The sequence below is a fragment of the Thermobia domestica genome, chromosome 3 (genome assembly GCF_964235325.1).
Source record: "Thermobia domestica chromosome 3, izTheDome1.hap1.1, whole genome shotgun sequence".
In the NCBI taxonomy this organism is placed as follows: domain Eukaryota; kingdom Metazoa; phylum Arthropoda; class Insecta; order Zygentoma; family Lepismatidae; genus Thermobia; species Thermobia domestica.
In genome coordinates, this window is record NC_137456.1 from 328,596,666 (window position 1) to 328,614,224 (window position 17,559).

Consider the following 17,559-nt stretch of genomic DNA (forward strand, 5'->3'; position numbering starts at 1 on the left):
GTGAAAAGGAAATGAATAAAACTAATTTTCCGTTCTTATATGATGGCGAATGTATAGAAAATGCATTTTACCGGTAAAGAAATAACTGTAATAACTTTTCTGACTTCATGGACTATCTTTGGGCAGGCACTTGGAACATTTCTTTGTTGCACTGAAAGCACATCTGCACCCCACACCCCTGACATTAATAATTTTCTTTCCGCTTAGGACGCATTTTACGGAAGACCACAATTTCGTCTTCTTGAACTCGTCACTCGTGCGGGATGGTGGAAATCTCACTTTCAATCTGCAGTATGGTCTTGATTGAAAACCTCAGGCCTTTGTGACAGATGTCCTTTGAACAAACTACGTTCCATATGATGCCTCAGAAATCCTTTTGCCAACATTTTCATGAAATCAAATTTTGTCATCACTGCTGACTTAGCGTAGGATTGATGCAAAACATACGCATTGATACCATACGCAACATCCAGCATACGCAGCATAAAGAAAATTGTCAATGGCTATCATCTTGTTCAACGACTTGAGGTGTAATTTGTACATTTTTAGTCTAGAGTATCCACTCCGCCTTTAGTCATAAGATATGATTATTTCATGTTTTCCAGTCTCTGGCTCATTATTTGATATGTGGTGCCAGACAAGCCACACGGGAAGACACAAAGCAGTTAATAATTGGCAGATAACGAAAGACTGCTAAACAGTAAAATACTCATGTAACTACTATAGTACGTCTGTGAGACCGCGCGACCCACCCAGCGCCGCGTACAGGAGATCAACTATAACACAAACTTCACAATATGTAACTATTTGTTAAACAGGTTTTTACACGAAAAGATTCACTTGTAATGGTAGTGGTATAGCAAATATAATGATACAAAAAATCACAGCAATCTGAGAGACGGTCCATAGTACTTACGGGTTAAAAAGATGCGTGATTTAGAGATTTGCGTACCATTTCGTATTGTAGACTTTGAGGTAATTACAGTGATTAATGGAAGGAAGGCATGTGTCACATTTCAAGGAGGATAAAACAGTAATTTTACCATGATGCTGTACTGGAAAATTAGAAGAAGATAATGGTGCATTATTATCATATTTGCAAAGTGGAAAAATATGTTTAACATGTAAAGGAATGAAGATTAATTTATCTGGACGTACCATGCACGATCTTGTATTTACTGAGATTGTATCTTGTTCGTAAATATATGGAACATGTACAAACAAGACGAAGCATGATTTTTCCACTTCTTCTTCCTTACCGTTCGTACGTGCAAGGATATCCGTATGCATAGTGACATTATTCTGTGCATTAGCTACTGGAATGAAAGGTCTATGTATACTTGTCTACCAACTATGCATACTAAGAACGATTACTTACTAAATGGTACTTTTCATTGGTACTGGAACATAGTCTTAATTCAATAGAAAACAAATTAATTTGTATTGGATTGGATAGTGACACATTTGAATCAGTGATTCATACCGGTTGAGGAATTGTGTTTGGAGCAAAGTTAAATTTGGCAGAATGTGAGAATCTATAAATTTGACACCGTTTGTTTCCGTCTATTTCAAGTTTCAAGTGAAAACTACATTTATAAAATCTCTTGGACAGAATAAAAAACTGGTGTTGCGAAAAGTATTGTTTGTAAAATTAGTGATGTTACAGAAGAAAGGAAAGCTTCATGCTCCTCGAAACAGTGTATAATTGAATTCAAGTGATTGGCTTTACTTTTTGGAAATTTTACCGTGAATTGTGCATGCTCTGAAAAACAGTAAAGCTTGCAGTGTTGTGCTACGTGAATATTTTCACTTGTGTACAGATGCTGTTCGTAATCATGAACAATCGCAGTTTCTTACGTGTAGAAAACTTACTAGAATTTATACATGTGTGGACGTAGAGAGTATTATAAATGGAATGAACTTCAGTTTTCCAAGAGTGTCTCTTCATAATAATAATAAGGATGGTGATATAAACGTGGATGGTGAAAGATTAAAATTGGAAACGAAAGTATTTGGCAAACAAAAACTCATAGACTCACTAACGAGTGAATTACTTGACAGTGCACAAACACAGTCATGGTGGAGGAAACCGATACACAACGTTTGCATTGTATGGATGAGGTGGGCTTCTGTTAAGAAAGAAGGAAATTATTTTTTCACTTATAGTGAGCAGTGTAATCATAAATTTAGTGCATTTAATAATAAAGATATAGCGAAACTAAAATGCTTTATTTACAAATAAATTTGTGCTTTCTGTTCGTTTAATGCACTTAAATTTTAGATAAATTTTTATTACTTCAGTAACATTTTACGTTATATGAAAAGAAAATCATGTAATATTTTCGTTGTGTACTATGAATATTATTTATAATAGTGAATTCACATATTTGAATGTTTTTAAATAAAAGAAAAATTTTCGTATTTGAATTTATTATTATAGAAATCTTTCTAAACTATAATACAATATTTTTTTATTTAAAAAAATAAAAAATAATTAATATTAAGTTTAAAACAAAGTCCTATTATCTTATTACTACTACAAGTATAATATTGAATTCACATACTTCTTTTGATGTACAAAAAAGATTCATTCCGTAGGGTTCAAATATTCATTCATTGATTTTATTATTAGTAATTGTATGGTTGTCATTGAATTTAAAAAAAGTTCTTGATTTTTTTTGAATAGTATAGAATCCCTTAATTCAATGAATGTTTTGGGAAAAGTACAAAATACGTTTTTGATATATATACTTAATTACTTAGGTGATCATAAAAACATTTATTACTAAATGGAAAAAAAAGTAAAACTATAAAAAAAAAACAAGAGCTGACATACTACTTATTGAATAATAGTGTTTACAAAAGAGAAGAAAAATTATGGTAAGTACATCTTTTTTGAAAAAAGTTTTTTTAAACTCAGTTGTTAAATATCATACAGTTCTTGAAAAAAGAATTAATGTTCACTGTAGGTATTACTTCATTTTCATATGAAACTGTCATTTAACAATTTTCTAATTTTCACTATAGGTGTCCCTTCATTTTTTGGTTGAATCTGTCACTGAGTATTATTATTTATATGTTGTAACGTCATTACTTTCTAAAAAAATGATTATGTTGATCACGATGTTCTTATTAAATGTGCCTAGAATTCATACTTACAAAGAAGGGCCACGCAGTGGCTCCGCTGAGATCCGAACGAGACAATTGTGTTTGCATTTGAAATGCTATAACTAGATGAATCCCAAAGTTATACGTGCCACCGGGAGGAATATCGTGAGTTACAACATATTTTGTAATGTATGAACTACAAAAAAATTACCTGGCAGAATAGTTTGAACCGAGTCATTTGTTCGGAAACGGTTGGGTAAGTGGAAAACTCGACCAACACGTATCCCATCATTTTCAACGACAAACTTTTTGAGGTAAAAAAAAATGTCCCAGGGTCCCCCGCAGGGCCCCAGACGGGGTCCAACTCAAAATTTTCAAATGGCAAGGGGGGTTAAGTGGCACATCATTTGAAAGCTGTTGTAAAATGAAAGAAAATGCAGAAAGTCTCGACTCTCTACAACAACCCTGTGCAAAATGGCAACGGGTCAAAGTGTAAACAAAAAACTTAATTGAAAAGTCCATGGTCATCCCTATAAATCGGAAATGGTGAGACAAATGTGAAAACAGGAAAGGATGTGTGGTATTATTTTCAAAGTACAACGATTTAAGTGAAAACGTCCTGTCCCAGGGTCCCCACATGGTCCCAGGTGGGGTCCAAATAAAAAATTTCAAATGGCAAGAGAGGTAGGACATCGTTTGAAAGCTCTTGTTAAGTGAAAGGAGATGGAGCACGTCTTGACTTTCTACGACAACCCTGTCCAAAATTGCGGTGGGTCAAAATGTAAACAAATTCGAAAACAATCCAAGATGGCCGCTTAAAACCTATATCGAAAGGATAAGCATGCCAAACTGCTGAAGCTAGGAAAACAAATTTGGCATTAATGTTGATTATTAAGTGACTAAAATATGCAAAATGTTCAAAAACGCGACATCTTGAGTTCAAAATGCCGCACTATGTATCGAACGCTTATCCAGCTCACACCACTGGTGTTGGTGAAGCGAACGTTTATGGTTAATAGTCCACAAAATATCAAAGAGTATAATCTGTAATCCAATATGGCTGCCAGCGTGAAAAATGAGTTTGTATATAAACATGTTATTTCTTGGAATTCTGTGAGCAAACCAACAAAGATTGACGCAGTTCGATGTACTGAAATGACTTACATATGTTTGGTACTACTTGGCAATCTTGGAAATGATTTTTTTTTTTATATTTGGTATTGCTTGAAGTATTTAGATCAAACCAACGAATGACATACAAATGTAACCATCACGAATACGTTACAATAGAGCCCCCAACCTAGTGGTGCAGCAAGTTCTTTCTGTATGAACTACGTATGACAAAATTAGAGAAATACCCGAAAGTATTCAACTTTTTTTTTTCACTATGGGTAGGAAGTCATAGTTGTGTGTTCATCGCATATTCGTTATATTCAAATAAATAATGTCGAGAGAACCGTGACGAACGTGCATTAAGAAGAAAACATATATGTGTTGTTACCGAATGAAATAATAGTTGAAGTGAATCGAAATTCAATTGTTGTTTAGTCTTCCTAGTATTTCTAAATACATAATAGAGAAAAATAGAGATTTAGATTTGTACTGTTATGAATGACATAGGTTTTAAGCGGCCAGCTTGGATTCAAGGTGCCCATAGTTTTTCAATTAAGCTTTTATTTACATTTTGACCCGCCACAATTTTGGACAGGGTTGTCGTAGAAAGTCAAGACGTGCTCCATCTACTTTCATTTAACAAGATCTTGCAAACGATGATCTTCTTAACCTCTCTTGCCATTTGAAACTTTTTAGTTGGACCCCACCTGGGACCCTGTGGGCACCCGGGGACAGGACGTTTTACTTAAATTGTTGTACTTTGAAAATAATGCCAGACTCCTTTCCTATTTTCATATTTTTCTCACCATTTCCGATTTATAGGGGTAACCATGGACTTTTCAATTAAGTTTTTTGTTTACACTTTGACCCGTTGCCATTTTTCACAGGGTTGTTGTAGAGAGTCGAGACTTTCTGCATTTTCTTTCATTTTACAACAGCTTTCAAATGATGTGCCACTTAACCCCCTTGCCATTTGAAAATTTTGAGTTGGACCCCGTCTGGGGCCCTGCGGGGGACCCTGGGACAAAGTTTTTTTTTTACCTCAAAAAGTTTGTCGTTGAAAATGATGGGATACGTGTTGGTCGAGTTTTCCACTTACCCAACTGTTTCCGAACAAATGACTCGGTTCAAACTATTCTGCCAGGTAATTTTTTTGTAGTTCATACATTACAAAATATGTTGTAACTCACGATATTCCTCCCGGTGGCACGTATAACTTTGGGATTTATCTAGTTATAGCATTTCAAATGCAAACACAATTGTCTCGTTCGGATCTCAGCGGAGCCACTGCGTGACCCTTCCTTGTTAGAATGATGTTGAACATACACACGATGTCGTTCCTTTCATTTTTGATATGAAAAATTTGAAAAGTAATTCAGAATTTTTCTATAATAAGAAAGAAATGATGAAATGATAATACAAGAACAAATGAATACTTATAGTAATAGACAGAACAATTGGAGATTATTTCTTTATGGTTTTGATGAGAATGTATGATGAAAATCGTTTGAGGACTTTCCTTTAGCCTTGAAACAGAAAAAAAATTATAAATAATATTCACGTAGGGACGATTTCACATTTTGAATTTTATTATTGGTGAATTTATTATAAAGAGAAATTCTACGCAGAAATTGAATGTGTTGAATTACAGAGGGAGGAAGTCGAAATATAGCGAAGTATTCTGCATGTGTTTCGTATTCTATTGTGGGTGACATCATATATAAAAATACATACGTCTATATATATGAAGTGGTACTTGAAAATAATAATAATAACGTACTTTTGAAAATATATGATTATGTTCCTCTGGTGATCCACTTCTAAGAGGGATTGAAATTTTCCATATGTGCTGCATAGGACACATTCTGGTAGAGGGTTTTTAAATTAACTTCGAAACAAACGAACACATCCGTGTCTAATAAAGTTCCAATGCTGCAGAGCCCTGGCTGCTTCATCTTGCATAATGTCGAAAACAAAGGTAGTGTATTCTTGAGCAAAGTCAAGGCAAAGAATGTTGTTACCATAGATTAAAAAGTAAATACCTGATCCACAAAATAAGGTTTGATATGAAGAAATATATGGCTTTTCTTCAAAATTTGGTTGTAAAGGTTTTCCATCAGTATGTAATGATAAGAAATTAATGTCAAAATATTTTGGGGTAGACGGATTGGAAGTTATCGTTCCTATATAGGCATCATTTTCAGTAAACGCCAAAATCGCTCGAGTTGGTAATACTTCCATGAATAAAGTTTGTATTGCTTTTGATTGAAGACCATTTGGAATAACGAATGAATTCATTTGAGTTCTTTTGAAAGGATATTTCTGTTGATGTTGATTATCGAAGCTTGTGTTTTGTTAGTTTTATTGTAGGACTAACAGCAACCTTTGAAATATGTGAAGCACGGACTAAAATATTTACTTTAGCCTCAACAGAGAAATAATTAGCGATGAGACAAAAATTTGGCTTAGCAGGAATTAATTTGATGCGTAGTTCTCCTTGGATTAAAAATGTATCCTGATTAAAAGTATCACAATGAAGATGTCCAAGCATGTCGAATTTTGCACTGTTTTTGCTAATCTATAACGCTGTTGTAATCCCTTACAAACACTAGTTTTTGCATCCATATGTCCAGTAGTATCTTGAAACCATAATGGACATTGAAAATGAGTGTTTTAGCATAATCATCATAATTTAACTTTTTTCTTACGGATGATCGATATAAATGATTATCACAGAAATGCAATCATTTTTTTATTTATTTAAATACCTCACTGAACATAAAATTTAAAGTACATTAATAGAAGTCAAACCCATACCGTTTCTCGAAATTATCCGTCTGGCTTAACGATTTGAGCTTAAATATAAAGAGTGTGTGTGGAATATCTATGTATTCATCACTTGTTCCTGGTATGACGTGTTATCAGCTAGTGAACTGATTGGTTTATTTGTAACAATATGATTATCTAGTATACTGCTTTGCGTTGTGAGATGTGAGAGGCCAGGATGATGATTTAATCGAAGATGTCTGATAGTTTCCTCTTCTTATAAAATCTATTTTTCTTTGCTTTCTGTGTACGTCTTTTCTTTTTACTAGTGCATTTCTTCTTCCTCCTATGATGTGTAATGATGAAGTGTTAAAGATAGAATGATGTTTAATTCTTTTCTTTCGCTGATATCCAGGTGCTGACATAGATTTCAGTGTATTTTTAGCTTTATGCAAGCTGGACTTCACTTCACCCATTCGCTGATGAAAGGATTCGTTAATAGGTTGTTTATCAATGATGAGTCATTAATATCGTTTGCGCCAGATTTTGATAATTCCTTCGTTATTGTTTTACGCCTTGTTTTACTAATGACATGACAGAGCGAAATAATCCTCCAAGGAAACTTTGAATAGCATGTCCATAATGATAATGTGATCCAGCATAAACCTTTCCAGTTGCAGAAAGAGATTGTTTTTATAATATGTAAATATGGATTGCTGATAGTTTTTGATGTTTTCGCACTGGTCAAAAATGTAGTTTACCGCATATATTTCCGAAACTAAATGCGAGTGGAGAGCCTGTACAATCTCTTATATCTATTTCATGTGTTCAAAATGCATGTTGTTAATAACTACATAATGTGGAGGTTTAAAATGTGTATAGCACTAGTTCCAAATGTATGATCACGGTAGTTATATTTTTGATTCATAATAATGGTGACAGTTTCCTTAGCCGAACCGGCATAACTGTGGGACGTATAACTCAAATGTTTCGAAGGTTTATAATAATAGTGCTACTGATCTCCAAAGACACGGATTCAATTATCAAATATGAAATATCAATATAATAACGGACAGGAATATGTACAGACTTCCGTTCATCAATTTTTGGACGATTGTAAACATTTTATTATTTTGTTCATTAATATTTAAATTTAAATGAGAATAATGAAACTCAAAAATAGCCACTTTCCATTTTTCACGGAATTCCATTCTTTGATGAAGTTTAGTAGTGTATGATGTTATGAGGAAAATATTCCATAGCACTATTACTGGGAAGCGTAACTGAAAAAGCTCCATCCGATTCCATTCAATTGATCTTTTGGGGTGATGCAGGTATCCAGGAGTTGAAAGAACAAGGATATACTTTCCGATGAATAAGAGATTCTATTCTGTTACCTATTCTTACGGTTAGTGTGCGTATGATATTATTGATGTAAAAAGTTTTTGATTACGTTACAGGCTGTGATTCCTTTCTAAAAATAGTCAATCCAGCGGTTCTTTATTTAAATCTTCTATTTGATAAACAGGTAGATCTCTAGGTATTATTTCGTTCACTTTAAATTTTTTCCATTTCTAGTTTCGCATCTATCCGTTATCAACTATTTCTACTTTTACTAATTCGTACTGTATCACCAATATTAAGATGTTTTAAAAAATCCCTAGTTTTCTTCTTCATTTTACTACAATATTGATTATGCCACGTTTGCAATAGGTTATTTTGAGAAACGTTTGCAGACATCATCTTAACACTTGAATGATACCTTTCATTCTATGATTTCTCAAGAAGAGGCAATACATTTCCATAATTATACGTTTGATACTTTGTGTGAAATTCTTCCACATTTTTTCTTTTAGAGTTCTGTTAAAACGCTCTGCAATTCTAGCCTTTAAATCAGGACTTTTGTTTGTAATATTTTTTATTTTGTTTCTTTAAAATATTTCTGTATTGCTCTTTTTGTAAACTCACTTCCTTTATCTGTTTGGAATGTAAATGGTTTCGAAAAAATTTTTGATAAAAGTCTTTGAAAATAATTCTCATATTTTTAAGCCATTTATTTTTTTCAGATTTTATTGGCAGACAGCAATTATATCATTCCAACACATCTATCACTGTAAGAATATAACGATATCCATCATTAAATGTATGAAGAGACTGAAGATCATTATTCCCACTCATCGTCAATATTGTTCACCACACAGAAATGTCTTTTTAAACGACGACGTACTGGTTTGTGTAATGTATATGTTGATTGTTTCAGTAAGCACTTTCTTATACAGCGTATTGAAATTTTCTTCTTTGTAGCTACCCACAATTGTTTAGCAGTTTAAAATAAAGCAGAATGTGATGGTCTGTTCTAAATTCTGTTAGAGGACAAATGTAAAATGTTTTGCATTTCTTGATCCTAACTAAATTCACACTTTTTCAGGGTTGCTGCTGATGTTGATTGTATACGATTAGAAATTGAGATGATGCTAAAGTCATTTTGTTTGCATGTTCCATATCACTAGCCAAATAGTAAACTTGAAAACGGACCACTTAAAATATAAGTTAATAATGCTGGTAAAAATCCACTTGTTGCAGTAAAAATGCTCTTTCTTTAGGATTGAGTTTCCATTGTTCGTAAGATATTGAAGTGTCGTCTTGTATCACATTAACCTAGATTTCTGTATCTTTATAAGATATAGGTTACATTTCAATGCATTATCACAACATTCGCAAATACTACGAATCACTGAAAAGTGCATTTGTCACTATAGCTTTAAGTAATTTAGGATTTGGTTTGCTCAGCGTACGAAGATCATCCTCGTGTTTTACTTTGGAGTCATATTTATAGAATGAAGAAACATTATAAAATTATATTATAAACACATAATGATAAACATCGTCAGAAAATATATTTAGAAACGATTTTCATCTGGTGTATCCTGTTTGAAATTAATAAATAAATAACCGTATGGTAACGTTGTTGTGTCGTTCAAACTTTGTTCAAGAAATTTTAAATTCTGATTGGTTATTTTGAATTTTCAGGAATTACCTGGTAACTCATATGTTTAATTTGTGATTTATCTCTTGGAATTTTAAATAATACATGATTAGAACTATTCAAAATCTTACAACTGCTACCTTTTCTTTGATGAAATATGTTTGAGTAATAAATATTACACTAAGATTTTTATGATGAAAAGCTTTTGTAAAGAAATCAATTATATAACGGTTCACTTCATAGATATCATAGTCAGTAATGACAATATGAGATCCACTTTCAGGTAAAAAGTCTTTTGTTTGAGGTAATTCTTCAATGAACTTTAATTTCATTGAAATCTCTATGTATTTTCAACTCTTCGTAGTACCAATAAGTATTACGAAAGGTTGAATTAACCATGCGTGATAAATTGGAAAGTAGTCGTGTTACAAAGGAAGTTTTTCCACATGCATCTGATTCTGCAACAAGACATGAAAACAAATATTTCCATGTCGTACTTATGTTAAGGAGTATGATAGTTTACTCTGCAACCATATATTTATAAATGTTTGTATTACATTTCTCTTTTCAATTGAGGAGTGTGTGGTACAGTTTCATACGCGTTTGGAATTCTACGTCGTTTTATGTAATTCACTTTATACACATTTGTTTCGGGAAGGCTAACGACAGTATGATCTGTCCTTCGGCACATTTTTCTCATTTGTAATTTTGCCTTCTATGGTTAGAGACGACTCTTCTTTTTCTTCATCTTCATAAACTATCACTTACTTCGTCACATCGAAATTTAACAGTTTTTAAGATTCATAATTTAGTGAAAATCCTTGTATTTTACGTACTTGATACTGTTTATTCATTTTGTGGTCAAAAATACGTAACGGATAATTCTTCGGACCAGCTGATACATATCCTGCGATATATGTTCTTTACTATTTTCGAATAATTCGTTTGTTAAATCACCTAAAATGTCACCAGTTGGGATAGTGCTTTCATCAGGTTTTTGTGTATAAATTACTGAATCGGTATCAAAATATAATACTTTTTCTAGTAGCTGATCTAAATTCTTATACAATTCCAATCTAGCTTGTGCTGTTGTATATGCGGCTGTGACGTTTACTCTTGATAATGAAACAGGGACTTCGTCTGACTATTGCCGATATACTTATAGCATGCCATCATTTACTAGAAATATTTGATGAACTTCTAAATCATGATCTGTTATCATATAATTCCTTTGGGTCATTAATGACGCTTACTTGTCACATATTCTCACGTTGACCAAATTTTTCAGAAATTGAATTTACCATTAACTTAGATATACTCCTAGCTACTAGATTATCTTTTACATTTTATATCTAGCCGTATTCCTTCTTTTTCATAAAATTGTTGAATGTGCATCTCTTTTAGCTCATCTGTCTCACAACAAGGTGACCATCCACTAGCTTCCATTTTTGCTTTTATATATTTATGTATTCTGCAAACAATCAACCACTATTTGTATTCTTACCATATTGAACAACATCATATGCTCAAATCTCATGAAAATTCATTTGTATCATTTATCCAATGATTTCTTACTTCATCTGCTACGCACGTACCATGTAGAACTCATTCTTCATCACTGTGTTTACAAGTTCACTCATTTCATTTGTAAGGCAGTATATAATGAGTTTTTGGAGGAAAACTTAACTAATCATTCTACCTCTTCAATCTGGGAAAATGGAATCTCCAAGCAAATAGATTGTCTAGTGACGAATTGCAAATTAATTACTTTTTCATACGAATAGGTACAGTCCGCAGCAAAAAAGCCTGCAAGACGAGCAGGTAAGTTTATTGCCAAAGTACGCATAACAGCGCAGGGAATCAACATAACGTCTAAGTGGCACGAATGACGCGAGGAGAAACCTGGGCATCCTCCCCTGCACGTTTATTTTGGAACAAGAGACTTCGCCGTTTCACAATAAACTTACATGCTTATGTTTCAGGTTTCTTGCTGCGGACTGTACAAACTATTAACGTTTACAAAATTTACTTTTTCTTCAGTCTTTTCGGTTTTATGATACAAATGTATGGCATTCGCACGCTCTCCATAAAAAGCGTCACTAGGATTCAATGGTTTTTTCTTGGTATGGGTGGTTTATAACATATTTCTTCATCTCTTCATTTCCTACCAACTGTTTTTTAAATCCACAACCCCATATTTCGTGAACTTCACATCCAAAATCCTTTAATTTTTGAATCTTGTTTGCTGCTTGATATCGAAATTGCATGGTGTCTTTAGCATTGTTACATATGTTTGTGTCGATCATTATGGTAGCAAAAAATAAAAACGTGTGTGAAATACACATCATATTTCCACACGTGTCTTCTTCCTGTGTCGTCTGTCCATTTACCATCTACCTTGATTGATGCAATTCGTTTTTCCTTACTACGTGCAGCATTCGTAATTTGAATTTTTGTTGTTTATTCTTCCTTTTCAATCGATTGTAAGTCTCTCCCGCGATACCCGTTCTTTGGTATCATACTAATAGTATTGTAAAGTACTCAAAATCTTCACATGTATTTTGTAAATTTATTTGGCTTATTGTCAAACAAGAAAGCGATATTGAAACTGTTTAGGAAAATAAAAACATAACGTAGGCGTCACACCACAATTATAGGAAGTTTTGCTATACGGAAATAACAAAGTAAGGCATTTCATAAGGAGACCTGAGCTAAGCTCTACGCTACAACCAGGAAGTATCTGAATCCCGGAAAAGGATTGTGCTAGGTTAGTACGGGCAGTGGACGGGATTTGGAATGAAGATCGCATAGTGAAAAGACATCGATTGGAGGTTATCAAAGATGAACTACCTGTCCACAAATATGAATTTAGTAATTTTGATAACCATTTGACTGTAATAACTGAGCACATTAGAATATTTATATAAACAGCATAGTTTAATACTTTTTATAATGTAATGTTCGAGATAAATAAAAATTACCCATAATGTAGCTGTAACATTTCTTATATTGTTCATCCTGACATATGTCCTCGTTTATTTTATTGATATGCTGATGTAGTTATGCTGTGAAGGTTTGAACCTATTTCGTCCATTTGTTTTAATTTTATTACGGATAGTACATAGCCGCTCCATCAGAAGTTTGTACTAAAGAGGAAGAACGAGTAATGATCCAGATTTTGTGATCGGAATATGTATCAGGAGCCGTAATCCATGAAAGACTTTCGTCACAATTCGGAAAGTATGTCTTCCCGCTAAATAGTATTTACAGATGGATTGAAAAATTCAAAAATATTCGCACAAATACGCTCAATGTTGACAACATTTTTGGCCCTAGATCGTCGTCCGACTCTTTCCTCGTGCGTAACACCAATGGGACCATTTTTGAATTTTTGAATGCTTTCCCAGAAACTGCGTTGCTTGAGGATACTGTTCCCGTAGTGTGCCGAAGGAAGAGAAACCGGATCACTGCTCATTTTTGCTCTTTGCTTCAAATTTCTAATGATGTGCCCATGATCTATCTGCAACAAAATAAGGAATTAGGATCGAACGATGACCACAAGAGGGTTGCGATGAGATACACGGGCAGATGTTAGTATGCACAACGCAGGAAAATATATAGCTACAGCGCGGATATTTTTTAAATTTTTCTTCGTATTTATGTCTGCTACATTTCTTTTCATAAACAGATCACAGCCTTTTTTACACTCAGTTTTAACTTTTAAAATAATAAACAATAAACACTGACTTTTTTCGGGATGCAGACAACTGCCGGGAACATCGTTTCACATCCCATGCAATAATAGGGTTGTAAATTCGATATAATATATTGCTTTCTTTCAATAGCATGGCATCAGCTTATTACGAAGGGCCTATTTGGTTTGTCATAAGGACCATATTCTGTCACGTGATCAACTCAAATATCACATTTCGTGCTAAATCGAGCCTAGAGATTCGAAATCCAAATCTACGATATTTCAAGCACGTAAGCTCCGCGAGGGATGCTCTGGATAATTAGCAGAAGATGCATATATTTTATCATTATTTTTTTATTTTTCTAAAACAACCTACTTTTCAGAACATTCTATCCATTTTTACTCTATGTGCTATAAGTCGGTTTTATGTTTTTCATTATGTGCTAGCCGTAATCTTTTAATTAGCTATCCCTGTATTATATTTGTGGGGCTGAGAGAGAAATTATGGCAAGTCCAAGCCATATAGGAAGGACACTAAGAAGGTTTTGAGCTGTAGACAACTGGAAAGCAGGAAGTGAAAAATTGTTTCCTCAATAAACAATAGATTCTGTGCAACAATCTATTGTCTTGATAATACTTTTTCTCTTCTTCTGTGAAATTAATATTTGATGACTTATACTACTTTACTTTTTAGCCGCAGACTTTTTGAGATGTAGGGACATCTTTCTTCATTGATTTTCCGTTGAATTTAATGTTCATGATTCGTTGGTTTTTTTGACTATGTTATACTATGGAACGCATTTATTTTTGTGTGTTTCAAATTTGGGAGGTTACGTCTTGATAGCATTGGAAATTTTGGAAGTCTCTAACAGTATGAACCCAAGATAGACGAACTTTACGCATTTCCTCATTACCTTAACATCGAATTCTACAATTATAGTATCATGTATTTGTTATAATTTTGTGAAATATATATATATATATATATATATATATATATATATATATATAAAAAAAACATTTTTCAAATAGTTTTGTATCGGGACAGTGTTTAGACATGTATCACAACTAAACACGTAGATATTTCTGAATAGACGTTAATGTCGTAATATGGATTAAAATTTGCTAGCTCAAAACATTCTAAGGATAATAGAATCACTTGTAGGCATTGGTAAATTGCCTGAAATTATACCTTTGTTCAAACATTAGGAATTGTTATAACCTTTTAATCTTTATTTAAATTTTAATTGTTTTTGTCGTTTTACTAACAGTTTCTGGTATTTGTAATAGTAAAGATTCTCGTAATCAGTATCTCGCCATTTCTACTGTATTTTACAATGTCCCTTCTTTGTTCTTCAATGTTATTTTTATGCTTTTGCTTTTTAATTAATTTCTTACTGGTTCCATAAACACACTCTTTGCAGAGAAGCGAATACAGTTTTTGCTCGAAACCAGGCAATTTCTCATTCAGATGAGAAATCTGATACAAGCAAAACGTTTTGTAAAGGATTAACTCTATCGCATATGTCGAGATCACGTAAAAGTGTAAAACATACGCATCAAAGGTATGTAAAACGAATTAATATTAGAGCACACATGTTACTAAATACAGGAGAAAATCATGAGTGTGGAAACGAGTTTACTGCAATATCAAGTACGGAAACGCACCTAGATATACATAAATGTTTTAAAGCTCGTATGTGCCAAGAGTGTGGCAGGGAATTTTGTCAGAGTTCTAGTTTGAAAGCACACATCTTAACACATACTGGTGAAAAACCTCATATGTGCCAAGAATGTGGACGGGGATTTACTCAAAGTTTTAACTTAAAGAGACACATCTTTACACATACTGGTGAAAAACCTCACCAGTGCGAAGTGTGCAGCAAGGGGTTTACGAATAGATCAGATGTGAGAAAACACATCTTAACACATACGGGTGAAAAACCTCATAAGTGCAAAGAGTGTGGAAGGGGATTTACTCATAGTTCTAACTTAAGAAGACACATCTATACACACACTCGTGAAAAACCTCACCAGTGTCAAGTTTGCAGCAAGGGGTTTACTAATATCACAGATATGAGAGCACATATGTTAATACATACAGGTGAAAAACCTTATATATGCGAAGAATGTGGCAAGGAATTTACTCATAATTCTGCCTTAAGAAATCACACCTTCACACATACCGGTGCAAGACCTCATAAGTGCCAGGAATGTGGAAAGAGATTTACTCGTAATTCTGATTTAAGAAAACACATCTTTACACATACTGGTGAAAGACCTCACAAGTGCCAAGTGTGCGGGCTGGGATTTCGTGCGAATTCGCATGTGACAGCACACATGTTAATACATACCGGTGAAAAGCCTCACAAGTGCCAAGTATGTGGAAGGGTATTTGCTCAAAAATCTTACTTAAGAAGACACTTGTTTACACATTCTGGTGAAAAACCTCACAAGTGTCAAGTGTGTGGTTGGAGATTTAGTGCGAAATCACTTGTGAGAGCCCACATGTTAATACATACAGGTGAAAAACCTCACAACTGCCAAGAATGTGGACGGAGATTTACTCGTAGTTCTGATTTAAGAAACCACATCTTTACACATACTGGTGAAAGACCTCACAAGTGTCATGTGTGCAACAAGAAATTCGTTACAACGTCAAAATTGCAAGCGCACATGGTTATCCATACAGATAGAAATGCTCTCACATGTACAGAATGTAGAAAAAGGTTTAGTCATACTCGTACTCTGAAAAGGCACATCCTAACACATTCTGGTGAAAAACATCTTACATGTGTAGAGTGTGGAAAGGGATTTAGTGAAAAAGGTACTTTGATATCACACATCAGAACACATACAGGAGAAAAACCTCACAAGTGCGAAAGATGTGGAAGGGCGTTTGGTCAAAGGTCTCATTTGACAGCTCACATCTTAACACATTCGAGTGAGAAGACACTTACATGCGAAGAATGTGGAAAAGGGTTTAGTCGGAAAGATAATTTGAAAGCTCACATCAAAACACACAGGTCAAAAATCTCACACGCGTGAAGAATATTGAAAGGGATTTAGCAAAACTGCATTTTCATAGCAGACATCATAAATTAATTAGAAAATGTCATATTCCTAAAAGTTTTGAACTTAGTTTTTATTCGATTATTCTAAGAAGCTGTCGACATGTTGAAGTTTGTTAAGGAGAAATACCTTAAATTCAGTATTTGAACTTTTCAATTAAAGTACTTGTACACGTGTTTCAGTGTATTTTTTAAAATCTTTTTCGTAAGTGAACAAATAGGACGGCGTACTCTTCAATAACCACTCCATACAAGCTATTCGAATTCACACAAATATGAACCTTTAGGAGTGGAAATATCTCCAAGAGGAAAAACGATAAATGTATAATTTTACTCTGAGTATTAGTGTTCGCTAACATTAAATAAAGATGGTTACGGGCTGTCGAACTATCCTTCAAATACCATTCTTCTCTGACATCTAGCAGGAATATAGTATCTAGCAGGAATACGACTAAAGCTTAATCGTGATGTGTTGCCCACCATGTGATTGTGAATAAAGCAAGAAAGCATCTAATGTGAAAGTATTTCAGTGAGTCACTAGTAAGTGACATACTCAGATTTTATCTCTGAGTGTTCTATCTAAATTATAGAAAAATTATTGCAGGACAACACTTGCCTAGGGGTCCCCGTTAGTGTCATGTTCTTAATTGCAGTTTATTTACTGTCAGCTGAAGCACGTAGTTTATATTATAAATGAGCTAAAGCGTGAGGTAGGTATCCATCGATCGTAGTAAGAAGGGCTATCGCAATAGTAATTACAGCCAGCTGTTTCAGCTCGTCTCTACCAATTGTCTTCCGTCCGATGGTCCTCTTTCTCACTA

At 33.8% G+C, this 17,559-nt stretch overlaps 1 protein-coding gene across 3 annotated transcripts in view; it reads left to right on the forward strand.

The window, feature by feature from the left end:
• Window positions 1-16,915, forward strand: part of LOC145681198 (uncharacterized) — a 77,373-nt gene extending 60,458 nt beyond the window's left edge. For all 3 annotated transcript variants that reach the window (XM_081752700.1, XM_081752698.1, XM_081752699.1), the window contains exon 3: window positions 15,092-16,915. In XM_081752700.1, the coding sequence (XP_081608826.1) occupies window positions 15,092-16,715 (1,624 nt within the window). In that variant the 3' untranslated portion in view covers window positions 16,716-16,915. The remainder of the gene's footprint in view (window positions 1-15,091) is intronic.
• Window positions 16,916-17,559: the final 644 nt, after the last annotated feature.